This window comes from Centroberyx gerrardi, chromosome 10 (assembly GCF_048128805.1).
Source record: "Centroberyx gerrardi isolate f3 chromosome 10, fCenGer3.hap1.cur.20231027, whole genome shotgun sequence".
In the NCBI taxonomy this organism is placed as follows: domain Eukaryota; kingdom Metazoa; phylum Chordata; class Actinopteri; order Beryciformes; family Berycidae; genus Centroberyx; species Centroberyx gerrardi.
Genome location: NC_136006.1, coordinates 22,740,841 through 22,763,455, shown reverse-complemented (window position 1 = coordinate 22,763,455; position 22,615 = coordinate 22,740,841). Strand labels below are relative to the sequence as shown.

The window sequence follows — 22,615 nt, the reverse complement described above, 5'->3', positions numbered from 1 at the left end:
TATACAAATTCTACAGTGATGGATACTGTAAAGACAAACGCCTATATCAAAAATATCTGCATAAACACCATCTGGATCAGAAGTGCTACTCCTGGCATGTGGGGCTGGACGAGGCAAAAACTATAAGAAGCATGTGAGGCCCATCTCCGTCAATCCTTTGGTAGTCAAGGTGTGCATGTAAAATATCAAGCATGTTTCACCTTGCAGCAACCGCTCCTCCATGTTCAGACAGCTGCGATGAGACCCAATCGGGTCAAGTCTAGTGACACCCAAGTCTGTGACCACATGACCTGCAGTGGAAAAATCTTTCATTCAGTCATGTATGTAGAACAGGACATAGGACAGGATAGGAGGTATAGAGGGACCGAATTTAACTGAAAAAACTGAACTGGAATAGTTGAACTCCCACTGTCAGTTCCCAAAACATGCCAAAGCGATTTGGCTGCTGGGTGTGCAGAGAGAACAGCATACCTGTTCAACTGGATAATCACTTTTGCCAATTCTTCTCTTTGAGGACAGAACTCTAAAGAGAGCAGAATGGACTTTGTCAAGCGCCACATCAAGGTTTTCCCTGGAGTATGTCCAAAAATTGAGTGTACAGCTGGTTACCCTCAACATAGAAAGTTTCATCCACACTTTAATATGAGCAATAGTCATAAAAAGTGGATGCATAATAAAACCCTTCCAAATAATTCATTAAGCCATAGTAATCCATATCATTTCATTCTTTTATTGATGTATTCAAAATCATGAACAGACAGTGTGGAGACTGTCCACTGCCATCTATGTTTTGTGACATTTAAAAAAAAAAATAATACATAGGACATAAAAATGAGATGATGGAAAAGGACTACAGACCAACAACAGAAAAATAAATCCTACAAAAATATACAAGAGCATTGATAAAGTGTTGTATTGTAAACATGACAGCCTGGAAATAGCCACAATACTGGTAGCAATGAAGTGACATTTGAGGTTGTGTATGTACAAAAAGAAAAGAACGCAAGGATCAAAGAGCATGGGCAAAAAATTGAGTTGACATTTCTCCTTTAGATACATTCGTAGTCTTGCATTGCTCCTTTATTCCAGACTATGTAGACTATGTAAAAAAGTGCCATCCATCTCCTGGCTATCACCGTTAAGTCATTTTCTTCTCCTGACAGCTGAAAAAGTGAGACTGTGCTTCCCTTTCACTGTTACTGAAAAACAGCTAAATCACCCAACAGCTCAGGCTAAAAATAAAAAAATGCAGCTAGCATGTAATAAAAAAAATACTTTACCCGGAGTGGATAATCAGAGGAGAAAAGGCCAAAGATTAAGCAGTTAAAACCTTTCAATTCTCATTTTTAAAAGCTGTCGATTAGACCAGTCTTTTTATCTACACAAGGCCTGGGTGGATATAAGCAATTTGGCAACAGTTCTTTCTCGCTAATTCCTCTCAAATGGATCCAACAGTCTAGTCGTTTTATGTGCCTGTTAACACCTCTGTAACAGTCTGATCCAGCAGAGGCGGTGCTGAAGCAGCGGTCTCCATCAGGGTTTGCCCTCTGCGTGGCAGAGGCGCGTCTGCAGCTCCACCACCACGCTCCTCATCATGCCTCCCAGCCGATCGTGCAGCTGAAGCAGCTGCTGCGGCGAGCAGCGGTTCAGTTCTAGCGGCGTCATCCTGGAGGTCAGCGCCTCCACCTCCGACAGCAGCCCCTGGGGGCTCGGCTGTCCCTCGGGTCTCCGCTCCCCGGGCTGCGCGTCGGAGCCGTCCTGCTCTGGCCTCCCGTCTACCAGCACAGGGTCGTCCACCAGCTCTGTGGCTGCGCAGAAGAAAACAGCAAAGACAGCGTGGTTTACGTTTGAAACCGCATTAGAGAATTCTTGCTGTGGATACAGTCACAGAATAGGGTGGGATTTTTGTAAACACAAAGTGGTAGTATAAAAAAAAATCTATTTCAAGGTTGATTTCAAAGCTTATAACCTCGGTGACATATACAAGAGGCAGGTGGCAAGTTAATCAAATACCAATATCTGTGACTGTGACCATCACTTGTAGTCTCGATGTATTACCCTCTGGCCATTGGCTCAGTCTTACTCCTGCCAAGAAAAACAGGTTCAAGGACCCAATTCTTACAGGCTTTGGCCTCCTAAATGTTGGTAAAGGGAGGAGGGAGGCCATGATTTTTTGTTGACCATCATGTCACAATGGTGATGATGATTTATTGTGCTTGAATCTCTGCATAGAGACCTTACATTGGAAACTGATGGTTATTTGATATGCAGTCAGTCTTAAGATTTTACATAATGTTTTTTGTACTGGCTGCAAAACCAATTAAGGAACAAATAAAGTTGAAACTTGAACTTTAGTAATGAATCCAGAGTCGAACTAGCCTACTGGGCCTTAACAGACAGCAGTTTACTACCATGAAGAAACCCACCGAGAGGCTCGCCCGGGGACTTGTCCTCCTCATCATGGTTTTGAAGAGCGTTGTTCTCCTCCAGTTCAGAAGTCATCTTCTCCATCTCATCAAAACTCTTCAACTCATCACCACCTCCTCGTCCTTTACGCTACAGATCAACGGTTCAGAGGTCAAATACAAAGTCAAATCAGTGGTCATTATAGTAACCCCTAGGCTTACTTAAATGCTTGTAACATAAGTATGTAGAATGGTGTGCATTTCCAGTGTCATACCTGTTGTTCATGATATGTTTTAAGTGCCTTCTTGACGTTGGAGATCTTTGGGGAGCGAATTGGCAGAGTCTTGATGTCACTGGGAGTAAGAGCGCTGAGGTCACCGACTGTTTTGATGTTCCTGGCTCGCACCAGCTGCCCAAAACCACGAGGCCTACAAAGAGAATTGATAAGGAGAAATGGATGCACATAGTGAGACAATGAGTACCTATCTTTCTGATTTAGGCTTTGTGTGAATTTTAAAAAATATAAATGTCTGACACTACACAAAATGTGACACTTCTTATTGTAGAAAGTGTCTATTAGAAAGATTTCCCATCATCAACCCTGCGCTGTGCTCACCACATGTTGGAGGTGATCTGAGGCAGCACAGCCTCCACAGGTGTAGAGCAGCCAACCAGAGCGGGGTAGACGCAGTCTTTGGGGATCGGCCTCGGCTCTTGGCTCATTTCTGATATCTGGAAGAAAGGGGTATGGACTGCATTTAGGGTTGCATCTACCATTAGGCCTTGAAAAATAAGCCATTTAACAGTGAACCAAAACTGCAAAATGATGTATGTATCACCAAGTGATGGCAATACTCAAAGTTGCTTCCTCATTGGGGTGCGTACCAGGCATTTCTTGGAGCTCTTGTAGCCAGGGCTGTGGAGATTTCTTGGACTTAGGATGAGCAGGCCCTTTGTTGGAGTAGTAACATACTACAATACAGAGCAGAAGGTAGTCAAGTTAAACCAAAGCAGACAATGTGCTAGAAAAAGTTGACAGTTCATCTGGACCTGGAAAATATGGCAACTATCAACATTTGACAAAACAGCATTGTGTCCTGTTTAAATGCATAGAATAATTACAGTTAAGCTTCAATATCAACATCAGGCCTCACTTATACCTTAGGCTGTGGGATGCCGCTTGAGATTTTGGACCTTTTTGGGGAGCTTGTTCTGATGACGGGGCTGCGACGGTCAATGTCATCTGCCAGCTCCTGGTGTTGGATTGGGTCAGCAAAAGACACGCGCCTGGACTGCAAAATGAAAGGAGCAAGTAAGGTTACTTTCAACAACATAATGAACAACTGCCTCCCGGTTCACATTTGTATCATGGAACTTATGTATTTGAAATGCATTTCAGACAAGCAGATTTTGTGCATCATCATTTACCTTGACAAGAGGGGAGGGAGTCTCCTCCTCGAGTGGTCTCTTCTGGCCCTTCTTAAGAATACTGGTAGAGGGGGAGGCTGAAGGAGACCAAGTCCCTCTGGTCCTGCCACTGTTGGGGCTATGACCAACATCTGTCCCCATCACAGCCTCCAGGTCCTTCTGTTTGACTGGAGAATCCTGACAAACATCTTTACTGGTGGTCTCGGAAGACACTGGGGGATCACAAACACCAGTCTGTGGAACATCTGCATCTGTACCAACTGGATCTGTCTCAGTGTTGACTATTTGAGTTTCTTCTTCATCTTCACACTCCTTATCATGGGCACTGTCTTTTTCTTCGGCCTCTTGGAGAGGCGCAATGTCTTTGCCATCTCCCTGAACTTTGCACTCCTGCACACTGGCTTTGGTGTCCTGGCTTTCTGATTTGCCCATTTTGATAGTGGTAAAGTGCTCCTCGTCTTCCTCTGGAAGTTCATCTAAGGCACTTGGACACTCTAGCTGGTTTTGTCCAGCAGAGGTAACACAACTATCTTCAACTCTGTCCTCCATTAGTACATTGGAAGGCTCTGGATGGTCTGAATCTGCATCCACCTTGGAAGGCTCTGGATGGTCTGAATCTGCATCCACCTTGGAAGGCTTTGGATGGTCTGAATCTACATCCACCTTGGAAGGCTCTGGATGGTCTGAATCTACATCCACCTTGGAAGGCTCTGGATGGTCTGAATCTGCCTCCATCTTGGAGGGCTCTGGATGGTCTGAATCTACATCCACCTTGGAAGGCTCTGGATGGTCTGAATCTACATCCACCTTGGAAGGCTCTGGATGGTCTGAATCTGCCTCCATCTTGGAGGGCTCTGGATGGTCTGAATCTGCATCTGCATCCACCATTTGTTTTTCAGTAACGACAGGCTGAGCCACTTCTACAGCTTTCTCCTCTGAAGACTCAGAGACCTGCAGACTCAGTCTCTCTGTTGTTTCACCTGAGGGTGTCAGTGTGTCTGCAGAGGAGCCACTGGCCACAGGAGGGGAGGATGAATTAACTGGCTCAATGGGCACATCGTTATCTGAGATGGAGTTACCCACAGCAGACAACACAGGCAGCTCACAGGGCAGCTTTTCCTCAAGCTGTTCAGCACTAATCACATCCGAATCAAGGCTTTCAGGAGCCTGCAAGTCTCCAATGTCACTTTCTTGCGAAGCAGTATGATCAATGTTTGACTTTGCTTGAGAGTCCCTCTGTCCTTGCTCCCTCTTGCGAGGCGACACACTGAACAGTTTGCTCTTCAGCTCCTGGTCAAGTTTGGATGTAGAAGGCTTTGTATTTTCAGTCTCAACTTTGCCCAGACCAACGGGCTCCAAGGCAATAATAGAATCAACCTGTACCTCCATATCGGTTTCTTCCTCACTTTGCTCCTTGATGTTTATTGTAACAAGGGGTGATCTTGAACCCTGCATATCTTGACTTTTCAGTGAATCCTCTTTTAGATTTTTGGTTTCTAAGGGTCTGCTGGTAGGTGTACTTTGTAGGTCTGCCTTTTGAGAAGATTCAGAATCATCCTTGGCAATGTCCTCATCAACTTTGCATTCTCCTGATCCAAGAGTGAGCGGACTTGGAAGAGACTGCACACTTTTCCTCCCTCTCCTTTTGGGCATAGGGGCATCCTCTCTGTTCTCTGAGCAATCAGACTCTGAGGTCTCCATGTTGGCCAATAAGGCCTGAGATGATCTCCGTCTTGAATACCTGCTCCTGCCTTGGGAGGATTCTGTTGATCCTGCTATATCTAATGACTGGGAGCTCTCAGGGGTTAAGCTAGGACTATTACTGGACTTTGACTGCTCATCTTCTACCTTGCTCTTTCTAGTCCTGCTCCCAAGTCTGCCCTCTGTTTGACTGACAGCTGGCGGCGTTGCCCGAGAATTAGTCCTATTCTGCCTTTCTGCTGAATCATTACTTTCAGTTTTGTCTTCAGACTCTACTGCCTCAGAGGACGCCTTGCTTCTTCTCCTTAATCTACTCTGTGATTGGCTGTCAGAAGCTGAAGGTGTGATCACTTGAGAGTCATCTTGACTAAGCTTGTCATCTGTACCACCTCTTCTCTTGCGTTTGTCTTTGATCAGCACCTCTGATTCACTTACTAATTTGCTCCTCCTGCTTGCTCTACCTTGGGATTGGCTATCAGTTTGAGAAGGAGTGCCTATCTCAGAATCGCTCTGGCTTGGCTCAACCTCATCCTTTTTGGTCTGGTCCTCAAGCTCAAACTCCTCTGAATTACTAAGTACCTTGCTCCTCCTGCCTGTCTTACCCTGTGACTGGTTTTGTGACTGAGACTCTGTGGTCCCCTGTAAGGCAGTTTGGCTAGACTCTTCCTTCTGAGGCTGAATCTTTTGCTTGGGTCTGCTTTCCTCGTCAGTCTCCGCTGCTGATTTGCTCCGTCGATTGCGTCTACTCTGGGACTGGCTATCATTATCAGATTGTGTGTCCGTTTGCGAGTCATTTTGGCTGATCTCATCTTCCCTGGTGCTTCTCCTCTTGCGTCCATCTTTGCCAAGCAGCTCCTCTGAGTTGCTGTACAGTTTGATCTTCCTGTGTACTCTACCCTGGGAACTGGTTTGACTCGACTCACTCTTGTCCCTCTGAGACCTTGTTCTTAACCTGCCACTTTCTTCCTCAGCAGCCTGCTTACTTCTGGTATTTGGTCTGCCTTGCGCGTGCCTGTCCGTTGGGCTTGCCTTTGGTGTATCACTTTTACGCTCCTCTCCAGTACGTCTCCTTTTAGACTGGCTGTATTTGTCTTCCCGTTGCTTAGGGTCTTCTCCAGGGAGCACAGGTCTGACCCTTTGGCGTCCAGAACGTCTTGGTTCACCTGGAGAGCTCTCGGAGCACTGAGAATCTTCCAGGGTGCATTCAGATTCCTCTCCCTGGCTGTAGGATTTCATTTCTTCTGATGTGGAAGCTTTCTTTGTCCTCTTGTTTCCCTCCACATCAGTTTGGGTGTCTGGGATAACATCATCCTCATCCTCTATCCCGTCACTAGGCAGTCCCTCAGTGAGCTTAACCTCTGGCTCACTTTTCTCCTCAGAGTCCACCTTAGCCAGCTGAGAGGACTCTGGGGCAATATTCACAGAGCACTGTGATTTCATTTGCTCTGTCTCATAGGATTGGGAAACCTGTGGGTTTGTACCAGTGGTTGTCTGGGAGGCCTGAGGGGAGGAGGTTTTGGTGGTGTCTTGGCTATTGGAAGTCTTTGTGAGGGGACCTGTGAACTTGGACATATTGCTGGGACTGGCAGGCTTGCCCTCAGCATACTTCTCCAGAGTAATAAAGGACTGGCGACGGCTGTTGGGTTTCTGAGGAGTGCCAGAGACCAAATCTGAAGAGCCAGAGATGTTGAGGCTGGTGCTTTCTTTAGGTTCCATGTCCAAGTCCTCTGCTCCAACATCACTATTAACATCATCCTCCATAGAGGCATCTGCTGACTCGGGTATTATCTCTTCCTGCTTGTCTTTGGCCATGTTCTCTGCAGCTTTTGGGCTGGCATAGTCTTGAGTCTCCTTTGTTAGAATTTCATGTTCTTGCTCAATTTCCATGTCTTCCTGAGGCACCTGAAGGAAAAAATATGCATATAACTGATTCCGACTACAGAGATATGAACAGAAATAATTTAGAAAGCTTTAACGTTTGCCATATATGTTCAAGCACACAAAATCTGTGGCAATCTTGCAATTTGAATTCAGTAGTTAACAGATAAAAGCCACGCTTTCATTATAAGAAAACCACATACATTTATTTATTTATATATTTATATGCACATTTATGACGCACAGGTGGACATAATACCTTTTAAAGTCATGCAATGACTCCTTTAACATATTGGTTTTATAATATAAGTTTCATCATTCATTTGTACACAAAGTCGCGCTGAATTATGCTTGACATAAAATCAAATAATCCTTGTTCAAACAGTTTGAGGGCAAATGGGACAAAGTCAGTTCTGGCGGGGTCCTGAGTAATCTAATGTTGCTTTTATTGCTCGCGATGGGGGGGGGGGGGGGGGTGATCATTACCTTGCCAGGAGCCTCCGTTGCAACACTGTCAGCTTGTTCTGTTGGCAATTTGTCCCTGGGAAAAGAAACAAAAAAACAAAACACATTTGTAGCCTTAATCTATCAAAGCTGCTTCATGGGAGAGCAATGATTTATCTTCATTCTGGTAGCAGTTGCCCAGTACTTACATAGAATCTTCTTGGCTCTGTGTGTACTGGGAGAAAACAGTGGTATCTAGAGAAGCATCCAGGTTGTTGTACATGGCAGGGATGTCAACCCTGTGCCAAACAAACAAAACATTAGTTCCGCATGACACTGACTATGTTAACATTCCAAAAGTACAATTTGCATTTCAATAAAATCAACAAACAGAAAGGGACAAATCTGACCTTTTAGTCCTCTTGACCTCCTTCTGGTGCTCTGTCAGAACTCTCTCCTTGGTCTCAGGAGGAATGAAGACAAAATCTATGGAGGCTTCTTCCTCCAAAACCTCTCTGCGGGGAGGCTTAGGAGAGCTAAAGTCCAGCTTTGTCTGTTGAGGGAAACAAGGGATACCAGTTGTGCAATTGCAGGATGATGCTGGATTAACAAAAAAGCAACCAGGACTGGATAGAATATATACTTGCTGTAAAACTCCCCGTACATGGTTAGTCGCAAATGAGCTTTCTCTTGTAGTAGCCTGTGAGATTTTCCTATTCTAATTTAACGCTTGTCTCTAATAAACACATCCTGCACTGTGCTCTACTTTCCAAAATAAAATATATAAAAAAAAAAAAGATGTTGCCGGTAATAACACAGCTGGCACAGCTACTAAGACTAAAATATTATCACTGTATCCTGTTGGCAAATACACTATATGTGTTAATACAGAAATAGGTGACTGTGTGCAGATGCAAGTAGTATATATTACCATAACCATATATCTTTCCCTTCTAGCATCTCCATTTAATGTGCAGGTAAAATAAAGGCCTGCCTCTAATATATGCCTTATCATCATGGTCTTGAAAGCAAATAATCACGCAGGGCTATTATTAAAGGTTTTATGGTAGAACATTTAGAATAATAACTAAAGAAATAGATTTAGGTGAGCAGTTTGGTTGCATCTCAAACTTGAACACAGGCCTGGCAGCATGATGGGTGAGCTGACAGAAACCCTTACAGAGACTGGCTTGGAGGTGCTCTTGGAGCTCCTGTCCTTCAGCTCAGCAGCCCTGCCCAGCAGCGAGTCCCTCTTCCCCACGGATGAAACCAGCACTCCGCTCAGCTTGGTCTCTAGCTGGGAACTCTCACTCTACCGAAACAAACGATCAACCACAGCTAAGAACAATGAGCATGGAGACAGAACTGGTGAAACAGTGAACACACTTTCAGCTTGAACACAGTTATTAACCTGAAATCACAAAACCAAGTTAAATGCAGGGAGTTCAGAGCAACTCACTGAATACTGTCCACTGAGCTCATCAGGAACACTGACTGCCTCAAAGCCAGGTAGGATGATGGGGGTCTTCTGCTTCACCTGGCTCAGTATTGGTCTGTGTGAAGAAAATGACAACATTGTGATGTGATGTTATTATCAAAAATGCATCTACTGCTGCATTCCCATTGCAGCAGTACGCAGTCATCGGCAAACTGGATATTCATTGTTGTCAATAGTAAAATGATGCTAAACTGCAGCATTAAAAATGACCAACCTTCCAAAAAGAAAAAAATCTCACCTGAGCTCATCTGGGTAAGTGAGGCCGACTGAGTTGGCGAAGGTGGAGTTCCAGAACTGAGTGACTGAAGTGCGGAGCTGCTTGTTCTTGTGAGGAAACAAGACGCAAAGCAGAGGGGAAAGCAGAGCCAGGAGTTCGTCGTCATAGGCCAAAGTAGAGCGGCTCTGTAGGCAGCCTAGCACCTCGCCTAGGAGCTTCTCCAGCTAAAGGGGACAGAAGGAAAACACATCTGTTGCTTGTGAAATATTAACTTATAAAATGGATAATTCTGTGATTGTTTATTTAAATATTCATGCCCTGACAGAAAATCACCACTCATACTGATACTTATATGTCACTTAGCAAAAGATAAACATTTAATTATTATTATCAGTTAAATATAAGATTTATTCAACATTTGCAAGAATTGTCCGGCACAACGCAAAGCTTACTGCACTGAAACACTGAAAAATCTGCAGCAATGCTATAAAGGTCAACACACCTTTGCCACAAGCTGCGAGGAGAATTTGGGCGCCTCACTGGCGGCTTGTTTGTAGAAGAGGGTGAGAGGTTGAGTCAGAGAAGCCAGGGCCTCCTGGACAGCGGTAGCGAGGACCAGGTTGGTGAACAGAGCAGACAGGATGGAGACCAGGGCCAGTCCTGTGGCCTCAGAGGAAGCCTCAGGGCCCTCCGCAGCTAGAAAAACCTCTAAGCACTGCAACAGGAGGGACTGGTAGGTGGACAGGTTCCCCAGGGCCTTGTTCTTCTTACGCATCCAGTTTACTGGGGTGTGAGGGGCTGGAGGAAACAAAAGTAACTACAGTCATTCTCTAATTCCTGCTCCAAGTGGTTATTTGCAAAGTATTTAGATTTTTTTGTTATGAAATCTACACAAAAATTTATAAAAAGGCATTCAAATGAACAATTATAGCCACAAGCAGCCATTGTAGGTTTCAAGCTAACTGAAGACTCAATACTGAGAGAAGTTAAGAGATAATAAAATGTAGAACATATCAGGATTATGTGCATTATATGCACACTGAACTAATAAGCCTAATAAAAACCTCCTTACATTTCATCTTTTGCTGAAACTGTGGTGTGTAGGGAGAGAAGTCCACGCACTCCACCATCACTTGGAGGATACTGGCAACGGCATCCAACGTTGAAGGAATCTGGAGGATTAACAATCAATCAGTAAGTCTAACCAAGCTCGTCTTCAGTAGGCAACAAATGCATACGTTTATAATGTATAGGTTTTAGACATAAGATGGACCCCAACAACACTTTGATCTTTAGCTTGAAAAACAGCTGTGGACTGTTCTGGGACCTTATGTTGTAAACTGTAAATCTTGTATGGTGACCACTGTTGTGTTTAAAAAAAATATATAATTCTTAATTTTTTTGTTCTTATTGCCTAATTTTTATTAACTATAATTTGTCCTGTTTTGTTGTGTGGTCATTTTATGTGTAAAGCGCTTAGTAAGCTCTGTTTTTGAAAAGCTGCTATACAAAAAAATATTATTATTATTAGTGTGTTGGCAGTTCCTCCCTCTCCTCTCCTCACCATTAGGGCCTCTCTGTCCAGGGCGGCGGCCATCTTTGCGCACAGCTCCTCGCAGCAGACGTTCTCCTCGGCTGTGACCACCAGGGCCGAGCAGCGGGCAAATACCTTGTACAGCTTGGACCATGTAGTCAGCATCGACTTCTGGGTCGTCTGTGGAAGACAGAGGATTCAGAGTAAGGCAATCCACATCGGCAAGAGGAAACGGGGGTTAGGAGCTGCGGGGTCGGCTCATGGCCTTAGCAGGAGAAATCGTAACATGGGGTCTGTTAACAATACGATTTTCATGTAGGAGAAATAAAAACAGAAAATACACATACCTGCTGCAGCGGTGTGCCAGGTAGGAGGTGTGTGACTGGGAACATCAGGGCAGAGTGCACGGCGCTGAAGTTGTGCTCCAGGGCGTCGCCTTGGTTCACTTCATTAGACTGCAAGAAAAAGGATTCCAGAATTTACCGGATGTGGGTTGGACCTTGCATTTAGTTCTCTGTTGGAGCCACAGCTGTAAGGGGTAAGCGGTAAGGCTATGAAAACTATGATTATCCCCATCCCACTTCATTTTCATCATAACAAAGCCACGCTCTGGGCATACTCAATCATGGATTTCTTTTTCTTTGAGTTACCCCAATTTTTAAAAAGGCAAGAGAAGTTGTAATCTCTAATTTTGGAGATGTAATGGAAAAGCAATATTAGCAGTAGTATTACTGCTCCCAGGGAATGAGTAAGAAGCCCAACGCTGACCGGCACCATGAGTCAGACTGCTGCCACCTCTCCAGCTGCCTACCTGTGTGATGGTTTCAGTGAGCGGGTTGACCATCACACTCCACATCCTCCACAGCTGCTCCTTGTTCCCCAGGGAGCCGGCACTGCGTCTGACAGCACCCAGCACCGCCTCCCCGAACGCCAGGGGGGACGTGGGGCCGGACAGGCCGCAGCCCACCAGGGTGTGCAGGCACTGGAAGAACCTGGGGACAGATACACAAGGCAATATATCATTAAAAGCATACAACGTTATGACAGTTCCGATAAAATGGGGATAATATATACTTTTGCATTGCTTAAAATGGGCTTTGAGGGAATACAAGTTTTGGGGTATACTGACCAACAAGCCAATCTCCCAAAAACCTGGTGTATTCTTTTAAACTGACAGAAAAGTTATTCAGACCCACCTCTCATCCTCCACATAGGCAGCGAGCATGCTGCTGTTGTAGAAGAGAAGGATGAGGAACAGAGCCGGCGTTCCCTGGGGAAGGGAGGAGAAAGATTTATCAACCCTCCGAGAGCATTTACACGCATATGTGATAAACAGCAGAACAAGAGGCACTCACATTTAGCACATCCATCTTGCCCACTTGGTAGGAGGCAGAGCCAAGAACCCTCTGGGGAATGCCTGTCACTGTGGTCTCAAACAGAACCTGAGGTAAAAGAGACAAACAGTACAGAGACATTTACAGTTGAGGCATTTAGCTGATGCTCTTATCCAGAACAACTTACAAAAACTGCAGCAGAGGAATACGCTTAAATTAATCAATCACCACAACCAATAGTAAAGAGGTCAAGGGCCCTGACCAAGGTTATTCATAAACTACAACCAACAACTAAACTAACAAAAACTAGGTGTTAAAATACATTGTAAACTGAAATAAAAATCACTGTGACAAAACTAAACTACAACCCTCTTATCTACATGTAAAACTAACTAAAATAACTGAAATTAAAATAGAAAACTATATAAAACAAAAAAAAGATGAAAATTTAAAGACTATAATAACCTTCCTGTGACCACAGAATAATGATGTAAGAGACAGTTACTAGGAAAACAAAAAAATACTAGCTGAGGAGAGAGATGGGAGGAATTTATTGAGAGTAATTAAAGTGAGTAGGGGAGGGGGGGTTTGATTCAGTAGGAACAGGGAACATGATGAACATGAACATCAGATGTAGAGCTTTTTAGACTCGGATCTTACCAGGACTCTGTCTGCAGGCAGTGCTTCTGAGGAGACGATGCTCTGCAGAGCCTGGAGCATCAGGGTCAGCACTTCACAGCCCTGACGATCCTTCTTACTGCCAGCTGTCGGCCACAGAAGGGAACAGAAGTACAAGTCAAACAGTGTGAGTAGAACATTCAAGCCAATTCTTAAAGGGGTTCAATTAATCAATAGCTGGGTTTCCATCCAATTATTTTTTTGTGAATTATGATGTTTAGAATTAGAAGGCTGATTGGAAAGGTCAAATTTGGATTAAATTTCCCCAATTCCTCAAAAATACACTCGCTTATGGAAAAGGCTTCGTCAAAGAAGAAGTTTTGCATTTTTCTGGTGGATGCGTTATCTGACCTTTGCTCTGTTCGACATTCAGTAAGTCCATTTATTCACATGCGACATTTCAAACTTAAAATTGTCTTGACAGTTGGATGGAAACATGGCTGATGATGGTTAGAGGGTCATCATCGGGGACGAGCCCCTCAGAGTTTCTCCTCGTCACGGCAGTCCAGACCCGTGAGGCTCTGAACGCTCTGACTTAAACTGACGACACTGACAGTGGGCCGGGCGTGGAGAAGGCAGGAGTCTCACTGGCCCTCCTCCAGACTGACAGGACCCAGACCCAATCACGGTGCTCTATGTGGAGCTGCTGGGCGGGACCCACAACTTTAAGAGCCCACCCTGCTGAGCAGCAGCCACAATACATTTAAAAAGGGGAATCTATAAACAGCCATTAACATAAAGCTCTCAAAGGTCATTGCCGGGGGTTCCAGATAAGTGAGGAGTAATTTAACTTTAGTGTAATTTAATTCAGTAAAAATGATCCCAATTAGTATAAGAATGGCTATTCTTACCATAGGTTTCACTCTCATGTACATGTAAATCTTCCCATATGGTCTGTGGGACAAACTCTAATCAAATGTCCAGTGGCCTACTGTTTGCCTATTTGGGGGTCCTTGTTAATAAAAATGTTTGAGAACCCCTGACTTGGCAGACCACCTTTATTTATCCTTTAGTACAAATCTGGAACAAATGAGCATGACATGGGGTAGTGGGTTTCCAAATGAAGTAAGCCTTTCAGTGTGTTACCGCCAGCCATGACGAAATAACACCCCAGCACTTACCAGACTCGATTGTTGAGTTGACAAAGCTGACGAGGCTCTTCCATATAACAGCCAGGAGGGAATCTGTAGGGGGTTGAGGAGAGGGAATCATGAGTCACTTCAGGGAAAACTTAACACTCTCGCTACCAACACACTTACTCTGCAGTGGTTTCTGACCTTAACTGCTTTACTCCCGTCAAGGAACTCCCAGATCCCGTTTTTAATCAATGCACACCACCCATTTCCAGGGAAAAAAGTGGTTTCCATTTCTGAAGTGAACCCTGAGCACTTACGCAAACAGCTTGGCCTCCTGCAGCGTATGTTTGACAATAGCGCAGTCTTACTCAACATGGATAACAATCATCTACATTCTGCCAGATGCTGACTGGTGGGAGAGGATATTCTATTTAACTGTTTGGAAACCACAAAGCTTAAGACTGCCCAGAGGAAAGAAATCTGATTTCCACTACTGTCACTGCTGAATTTCCATCAAATGAAGACAAGCTGTGAAATTTACCTGGGGCCTCTTTGCCGATGGTGATGAAGCCGTCTCTGACAGTGGAGATGAGCAGAGCTGCGTGTTTGGTGAATGAGGAGGTACCAGACAGGAAGGGGTGGGTCAGGGGCTCTGGGAAGAAAAGAAAATCCCAGTCATACAGGATATCTAGCCTTCTTACGCCTTGCATGAAAAACTTGAGGCTGGAATCAGGGCTGTACAATTAAATGTGTGATATTTAAACCGCAGAAAACAGTTGTTGCTTTTTTAAAAACTACCTTTAGCGCACAATTACCAATAAACAAAATGCATACTGCTAGATATGTGGAGACTTGTACCCTACATATGCACTATGCATGTGCAGAGGTTGAGCTGTTGACCAATCAGAGCCCTTCCTGACCAGTTTTGTACCGATCAGAAGCCAAACATGAGAAGCAGTGTTGCAGAGGCAGAGAGGAAACTGTGTGGCCGGCTGGGCAGAAAGAGGAGGTGGAGGGGAAGTAAGTCAACTGGAAAATGTAAGTGCCTTATTGTTCAGTGGATGTACTGACTGCCTCAGCCAGGGAAAATGGTTCACATATTAAGTTCAAAAAAGGGCCTTAATGATTTTCAGGTATTAGTTGATGATTGAACATTTGTTGTTCGCCTTATTGCATGAAAATTAGGTGTTTACTTTGATTTTTGGCATATGGCAATAATCACAGTTGAAGTACAGAACAGCACCAAACAAACCAATAAGAAGTATCAAGTTCAAGATCAGCCTGTGCCAAAGAAGCTCTGACTCTCACCGAGACTCAGGAGGATTTTGTTCCTGGCTGCCGTGGCAACGACCTCTGGCCCTACAAAGTAGTGTAGCAACATCTCCAGGCCGAGCAGCTGGATGGAGGGGAAGGTCTGGGCGACCTGGACGCTGCTGTTCAGGTTCATACGGGGCGTACTGACCGGGCTGCTGAAGGCTGCGGGACCTGGAGGAGGACGAAGAAAACACACTTTCCATTTTCCGTTCATTCTAGGCTTACTCTAATCCAACTTCAGGCCGTTTTAACTGGTAGTGCATCAGATAAGAACTGATAGGTTTAGATGGTGACAGGTGGATGTGTATGAAGTACCAGTCTTCGGGGTGCTGGGCGCAACAGCACCGTTTTGACTGGCGCCTCTAGCAGGCAAGCCTGGGATGGTGGAGGAGTCGGAGCCAATCGTGCACTGGAGCAGAGGAACAGAAACCTGCAGAGAGAGACAAATAGTGTTCACTCACACCACACCGCTTTAAAAACTGAAATAATGTAGGTTATCAAATACATAATAACTGTGTAACTGAGTCACCAAATTAAAGACTTTAAGACCCATTTAACATTACCTGGGATTGAATTTAAGACCAATTTAACAACCAAAATAAAGAAACAAAAAGCTGGCAAAACAACTTACTTCCAATTGAACATAGCCAATGGACACTTGGAAATTACATTTTAGGGGCATGATGTGCCATTGTGTTTATTAAAGCACAAGTGATAAAAAACAAAACATATTTAGTATATTGTATTAAACCTGTGGACCTGAGTGGATATGCGCATAAATCTTGAATCTAGATAATTTAAGTTTGTGTCAGTGTCTCACATGCATGTACATACAGAGAGGCATGTCTAACCTGTTCAAAATTGGGTGCCAGATTGGGCCCCAGCCGGACCACCAGGTACCACCAGACCTCCAGCTTGGTGAGCAGCAGGGCCTCCGTCCGCACGTGGATGGAGCTGAGCGGCTGCATCAGCAACTTCATACGCTTGGCACTGGACAGGATGTCTACAGGAGCGATGGTGAGACACATGAGAAAATATTACATGGAAGTAAATCGCCAGCCAAGCAGCTAGATATACAAGTATGGGAGAAACTGGGCCAGTCAGTCAGTTATTCACCTGGATTGAGGGCAAAGTTGTCGATGAGGCTCTTCCAGGCAATGAAGGCGATCTTCTTGATGTTAGGAGAGGAGCTGCGGAAGCCAAGTTCCTCTAGATGCAGCAGGGAGTTGATGAAGGGACCTCCTCTATGGAGCAGCTGTGTAGGAAGTACAGAGCTTTTTAGGGCACGTTCACACCAAGCATGTTTGGAATGGTTTAATTGAACTCTGAAGCGCTCGTCCCTTTAATTCAGTTCATTTGGGCAGGTGAGAACAATAACATTTGACCTCTGGTACCATCAAATAACCGCACCAAGATGCCTGAAAATGCTCGTCGCTCTGGTGTGGTTCATTAGGAGTGAGAAGATAATCATACCAACTACAGGAAACGACCCCAAAAACGCAAGGGTTTATGGGTATAAGGAGATGGATGTTGGCATCTGATAGCCTAGCATAACAAACTGCAGTCTGGACTGATGCTCATAGTCTGGACTGATGCTCATATTCAGCTATTTCTTCATGTGTTCTTAACTGGTATAAACACCAGAGAAGGTAAATTACAGCAAAGAGTGCAAAGTCCATCAGCTTAAATTACAAGTACTGGAATCAGATTTGTGTTGACTCCCCACCGCTGCCAAAAGCTCTAACCTCACAGGACGACAGGTTACCAAAACCCTGTCTAATAATGAGCCATTTGTGAGTCCATGTGACTTTTGTTTACAAGCTCTGGTTCTAAACATTTCCACTATGCTTCAGACCAAAGGAAACAAACTGTAGGCATGATCGCGCCCTCAAGATTCTTCATGGATATCTTCATGATTTCAATTGGTGAAATCTCATCAAAAGCCATGTAAAGCCTATTCTTTTCCAAGGGACACATTCAGTCATGTCCATCATATTTCAGAGCTGCGACGTGCAGACAGGTATGACATACCTTCCCCAGGAGTCTAACGAATAAGGGCCAGAGCTTCAGGACATTGGCTTCGTTCTTGGACGTGAAAAGCTTCTGCAGCTCGGGGATCAGTTTCTGTGGAGACAAACACAAAGGCATGTCAGCAGGGTTTCTGCACATTTTACATTATAAAATTCCTTTTCCAGACGGTAATTTGACTGGATGTCAAGATTTTGGTCAGTGTTCAATATGACATATACTGATAGTGGGTGGATCATTTCATTTTTGTACATCGTTACCAACACACACACACGTATACACAAACACAAGGTACTCACTGAGGACATCATGGGTTCGATGATGGCCGCTACATCCGTCTGCTTCTCCAGGAGGAGAGGCATGCCCATCTCCATGGCTGCTGCAGCCCGTAGGCGCACTTTGGAGGCGGAGTGGACCACCAGGGGAATGACCAGCTTGGCCCACCGTACTGCCCCGTCACCCATCTGGGCCGGCACCTGCTCCAGCAGCCTGAAAAGATCAGGAAAAGAGAGCGTTTAGATCAGGACAGAGCACTGCTAATATCTGCTATCGTACACTAAATAAAGCACTGACATGGCTTGAGTGTTCTCCATTAACTGAACATTAAAAATCAAAGATTAAAGCAATATTTGATACACGATTTCATACCATTTAGCACTTTTAACTATGGACACCATAAAAATCATACTTTTAACATATATGCAAACTGCTAGCCAGATTCAAGTAGGTTTTGATTCTATGTCCTGTTTGTAATTATCAATATTGACATCTGAAGTGAAAATTATCACCCCAGGGGCCTGTACTACGAAGCAGGATTTGGGGTTAGCGAGCTAGCTTTGGGTTTAACCCTGGCTTTTCGGTCTCACGAAGGTGGTTCACTTTTAACCGGGGTAGATCACCATGGTAACCTATGTTGCACGGCTAACCTGCTCCAGAGCAGGTTAAGTTCAGGGTATCGGATCAAAACGTATGAAAGGCCCGCCTTCTGACCAATCAGCTCTCTGGAAACAGGGAGTCACCATTCCTACAGGATCCCGATATGGACAAATATACAAATTAAAATCCCAATAAAATTTTTGAATTAACAGACAGTAAGTGCTGTTCGCAGGGCGACGTGTTTACAGACCAGTAGAATCACGTTGTCTTCCATGATAACTTATTATATCGGAGATATAGCAGGTAGGCTACTTAATTGACCATATTATTAATGGATTAAAGTTGCTGTTGCATATATTAATTGCGCTGACTTTATTTAATTGGATTTCCAACAGTGTTTGGTTCAATGTCAGCTATTCATATTCCATTACCGCAGCCCTGAAGAACATGAGACCGACTTTATGAATAGAAAATCTTTTTACAGCCTCAATGTGTCCACAAACTATTTTATCAATGAAAAATATGCCCACTGTGTCCTAATGACGGGGCAGTTCCTCCAGTAATCCTCTCTAGCCTTGGAAGCAGAAACAACTTTTACTTTTCGCGGTTATGTTTTGTAATGCTGACAGTTATTCATTATAAGAATTTGTTCTTCTTGAGAGAAGGACCCAATGTTAGTAGCTATCCATTTCTTTCCGATACCCATGTTGAAAATGTCAGCAGGAAATATTAGGGCTTATATCATCCTATAATTAGGTCTATTGTTTATGGCTTTTATTGTTTGATTAGCCTCTTTTATTATTTTCGCCTATTTTTAGGCTATTACTTATTTTTATAGTTTTGCGCTTATATTCTATGTCCTTTTCCCCACTGAATCATATTACTTTTGCTGCACAACTATCTAATTTCCCCACGGGGATCAATAGTTTCATCTTATCTTATCCGAATTGTCTGATCTGGATCTGTCCATGTTGCAAGTGATTGGCTATTTGTTACAAACCCTGCCTCTTTCATGTGAACGCGCTCATAGCTGTTAGGTAAATCCTGGGTTGACAGAGCCAGTTGATAACCAGCTACGTGAGACCGGTTATCAGGATCGCCAATGTTAGGTTTAGTGAAGCCGGCTGACTCAAACATACCCTGACTTTGTTGAACTTGCTAGTATAGGCCCCAGGTGAAATACAGCACTGACATGTCATATTGTAGTCGAGTCTGTTTACCTCATGATAACATTCAAGGCCTCGTGCTCCATGACAACAGACTGGATGTCCTCTCTGGTCCACACATTCTCCAGAGTGCTCAGTACAGACGACGTCTGGGTGGGGGAAGCAACATGGATCAATACAACTGCAATACGACGCCCCTCACCCCCACCTCCACCCCCCTTCATGCATACTGCCCCAGCTTTACATAAATTAGATTTAGGGCCCCTTTCACATCCTGACACTTACTTTTTTGGCAATCATCTCTGGAGGGAAGCTCTGTTTGGAGATGACCCATAATGCTCTGGTGCACGTGTTCTTATCTGTCGACTTCACCACCAAGGAGCAAAGTGCTGATAATATATCTGCTGCAAAGTTTTCTGGAAACATAAAAGAGACAGAGAGAGACCAAGGCAAATAAGTAGCCAAAGTGTCATTAAAAAGTAATCCCACCGAGTCATATCTGAAATAATGTTGTATAAAACATGTGAATGCCTGTACCGGGGACTCCAGAGACAACGTGACCGTGGTACACACAAAACCCTAAAGCTTGTAGGGCGGCTTGACTCAGCTCAGCATTTGAACTGATGATGTGGGTCTGGAGACAAAATGAGACAAAAAACAGTTTCAAACTGAAATTGTGAGATGAGTGAGCCTGAATTAGCACCATCAGTTTGGGAGATTTAGAGGTTCCCCCAACTTTACATTTATTCATGATGACCACTCACCAGGATGGTTTTACCCAGGCGGGAAAAGTGCTTTTCAACTGCAGGGAGGAACTGGCGCCCTTCCTCTCCACTGAGCCGACTGCAAAGGCAAAAACAAAGAATTTCTCTCTCACTCATATTCCTGTTGTGTTTAAATGCCTTAAAAAGAGACCAAACTCTGTCAGCAGCTCATCCTCTGACATGTCCAGAGGATGACGGAGGGCCCAGCGCTGGTGACCTACTTGGCGATGGTGAGGTAGGCGTCCGTCTGCTCCGACTGTCCGGCTGCGCTGTCCTCCAGAGACTCCAGCAGAGGGAGGAGGCTGGAGCTGCTCAGAGGCCCCGCCGTCGCCATCATTCTTACTCACCTCCTCACGGCCTTGAAAATAGGAGGCGCAGAGAAAGAGGGAGGAGGTTAGGGGAAGGGAGAGAGAGAGAGAAGACATGCCAGAAACTAGAGATAAAGACTAGGATGAAGGGAGGAGGAGGTCGGATCAGGTCGTCCTCAAGCGCCACAGAGGGGATGGACAAATGGCTGGGGAAAGAAAAGATAGCAGGTGCAGGTGCAGCATTGCAGTTATGAGCCGGGACATACAGCTTGCCTTATAGTCACTCTCCAATATGTGTGGAAGAGATGGAATAGGCTGCTTCATAGCTTTGTGTCACCACATCAGCACTGTGGTCAAGTGCAGTATGTGTACACTGATGTAGCTGTAAATAATAAGGTTGGTATAGGATATCCATTCTGTGATCGTCAAAAGGCAAACAACCACCAATTTAAAGAAAAAACAATTGCATTTTCAGAAAAGTATTCGTTTTTTCATAAAATAACCTATCCTGATATAGTTTACATCAGTTTTATACTACTTACTAAGATGTATACTGTGAATTTACCTCAAAGATGCAAGTCAAGCTAAAAAAAAAGGTGGGCAGACAGTTTAGGTGGATTTACCCTCCACTGAATTTCTGGTTGTATATTTGCATGCAAAATGGAATAAGAAAGACAGATGTTGTGGCTGAGTCAAATGACCCTGTATAACCCCACTGGTGTGAATTGAGTCTGCCAATGTGTGTGAAGGCATTTTCGGATTGTCTGTTAATGTAAACAACTACAGCAGGGTGAAACCAGCAGGCTGATGAAGAGGTGAATGCTACCCGAGGTGATCAGTCCTCTTCAGCAACTTGATCTCCGACACCCATAACAACCAAAACAAGTCTCAACAGTGAGTGTGCGGTTGTGAATAGTGCTTGCTAACTAAGTTTGCGCCATTTGTCACGTTAATATCGGACTACCAGCGCACACAAGACAACTTGGGAAGTGTATCGTTCTCCTTTTCTGGGCAAAACATAAAACGCACATCTGGCTTGCTTTGACCCATGCGGGAAGTAGCAGGACGCCTGCTAAGTCCCTAGCTTCAACATGTTAGCTAGCACTAGCAGGCTGCGCGGCCAGCCTCTGCATCCACCCGGATGGACAACACGTCTGCTAACACTGCGGGGACACTGGCTCATTTCTCAGCTCGTCCCTCCGTGGCAGCGTGTTTATTTAGACTAGATAACAAGCAAACATTTACACTCGCCTGACACTCATTCACGCAACTTGCACAAAAAAACATCCGCCGCTGACCCCCCCCCCCCCCCTCACCTCGGTGTTCTGGACGAAAAGCAGGCAGCAGAAGTTTCTCAGCAACACCATCAACTCCAGCAAATACACCGGCCGTCTAGTTTAGCTTGGCGACGTTTGCAATTCTTTTATTCCGGTCTTTATTTATAAATTTTCGCTTCCCTCTGTTGCTCCTGTGATGTTGCCCCGCGAAATTGCTGGCGCCAAACTACCACGCCGACGTACAAAATCACCTCTGACCCTGCATACGTCACTAAGGACCGCCCATTTAGCCTTATAAGTGGGAAAATGTTGACAGTACTTGGTATAATAATAACAATAATAATAATAATAATAATAATAATAATGTAAGGTTAGCACTTATCCTCCCATCCACTGCAGCATCAACCTTTCTTGCCATCTCAGCTGTTATGTGATACACAGTTGTGAACTGTACTGTACTTACTATGCTTGTTTCTGTGCTCCTGTAAATGGTTTGTGTATCTGAAGGACATAATGAAAGATGTAGAGACAAGGCAGACAAGACAGAGAAGCATATAAAACATATGTACGAGAGACAGAGAAGCATATCTAGACACAGAAAAGAAAGGGATGGTCGGGTAAACAAAAATCAACAGTGAAAAAAGAAATGTAGCTACAAGAGAAGGGATTGGACACACAGCCTAGAGGG

General features: G+C 44.5%; 1 protein-coding gene across 1 annotated transcript; it reads right to left on the bottom strand.

Moving 5' to 3' along the window:
* Positions 1–716: 716 nt before the first annotated feature.
* rif1 (replication timing regulatory factor 1) lies at positions 717–22,132 on the bottom strand. The gene is made up of 35 exons (XM_071919595.2): positions 21,967–22,132; positions 20,564–20,700; positions 20,343–20,421; positions 20,116–20,212; positions 19,864–19,994; positions 19,633–19,727; positions 17,836–18,025; positions 17,540–17,632; positions 16,625–16,763; positions 16,360–16,511; positions 15,824–15,938; positions 15,503–15,679; positions 14,736–14,846; positions 14,240–14,302; positions 13,101–13,204; positions 12,462–12,548; positions 12,303–12,376; positions 11,918–12,098; positions 11,454–11,561; positions 11,137–11,286; positions 10,645–10,744; positions 10,075–10,370; positions 9,594–9,796; positions 9,317–9,410; positions 9,038–9,169; positions 8,268–8,410; positions 8,067–8,156; positions 7,900–7,954; positions 3,835–7,437; positions 3,567–3,698; positions 3,292–3,378; positions 3,023–3,138; positions 2,681–2,834; positions 2,427–2,556; positions 717–1,808 (listed from the first exon to the last, which is right to left on the bottom strand). The coding sequence occupies exons 2-35, from the start codon at positions 20,677–20,679 to the stop codon at positions 1,534–1,536; spliced, it is 7,872 nt and encodes a 2,623-aa protein (XP_071775696.2). The 5' UTR covers positions 20,680–20,700; positions 21,967–22,132; the 3' UTR covers positions 717–1,533.
* Between the last annotated feature and the right edge of the window lie 483 nt (positions 22,133–22,615).

Bases quoted from the DNA above. Each gene is read 5' to 3' on its own strand.
- rif1 (XM_071919595.2), bottom strand. From the start codon at position 20,679: ATGATGGCGACGGCGGGGCCTCTGAGCAGCTCCAGCCTCCTCCCTCTG. The intron at 15,939-16,359 runs GTTAGACATGCC...CTCTCTCTGCAG, and splicing joins TGGCACCCAATTTTGAACAG to GTTTCTGTTCCTCTGCTCCA. The intron at 2,557-2,680 runs GTATGACACTGG...GTTGATCTGTAG, and splicing joins AAACATATCATGAACAACAG to CGTAAAGGACGAGGAGGTGG.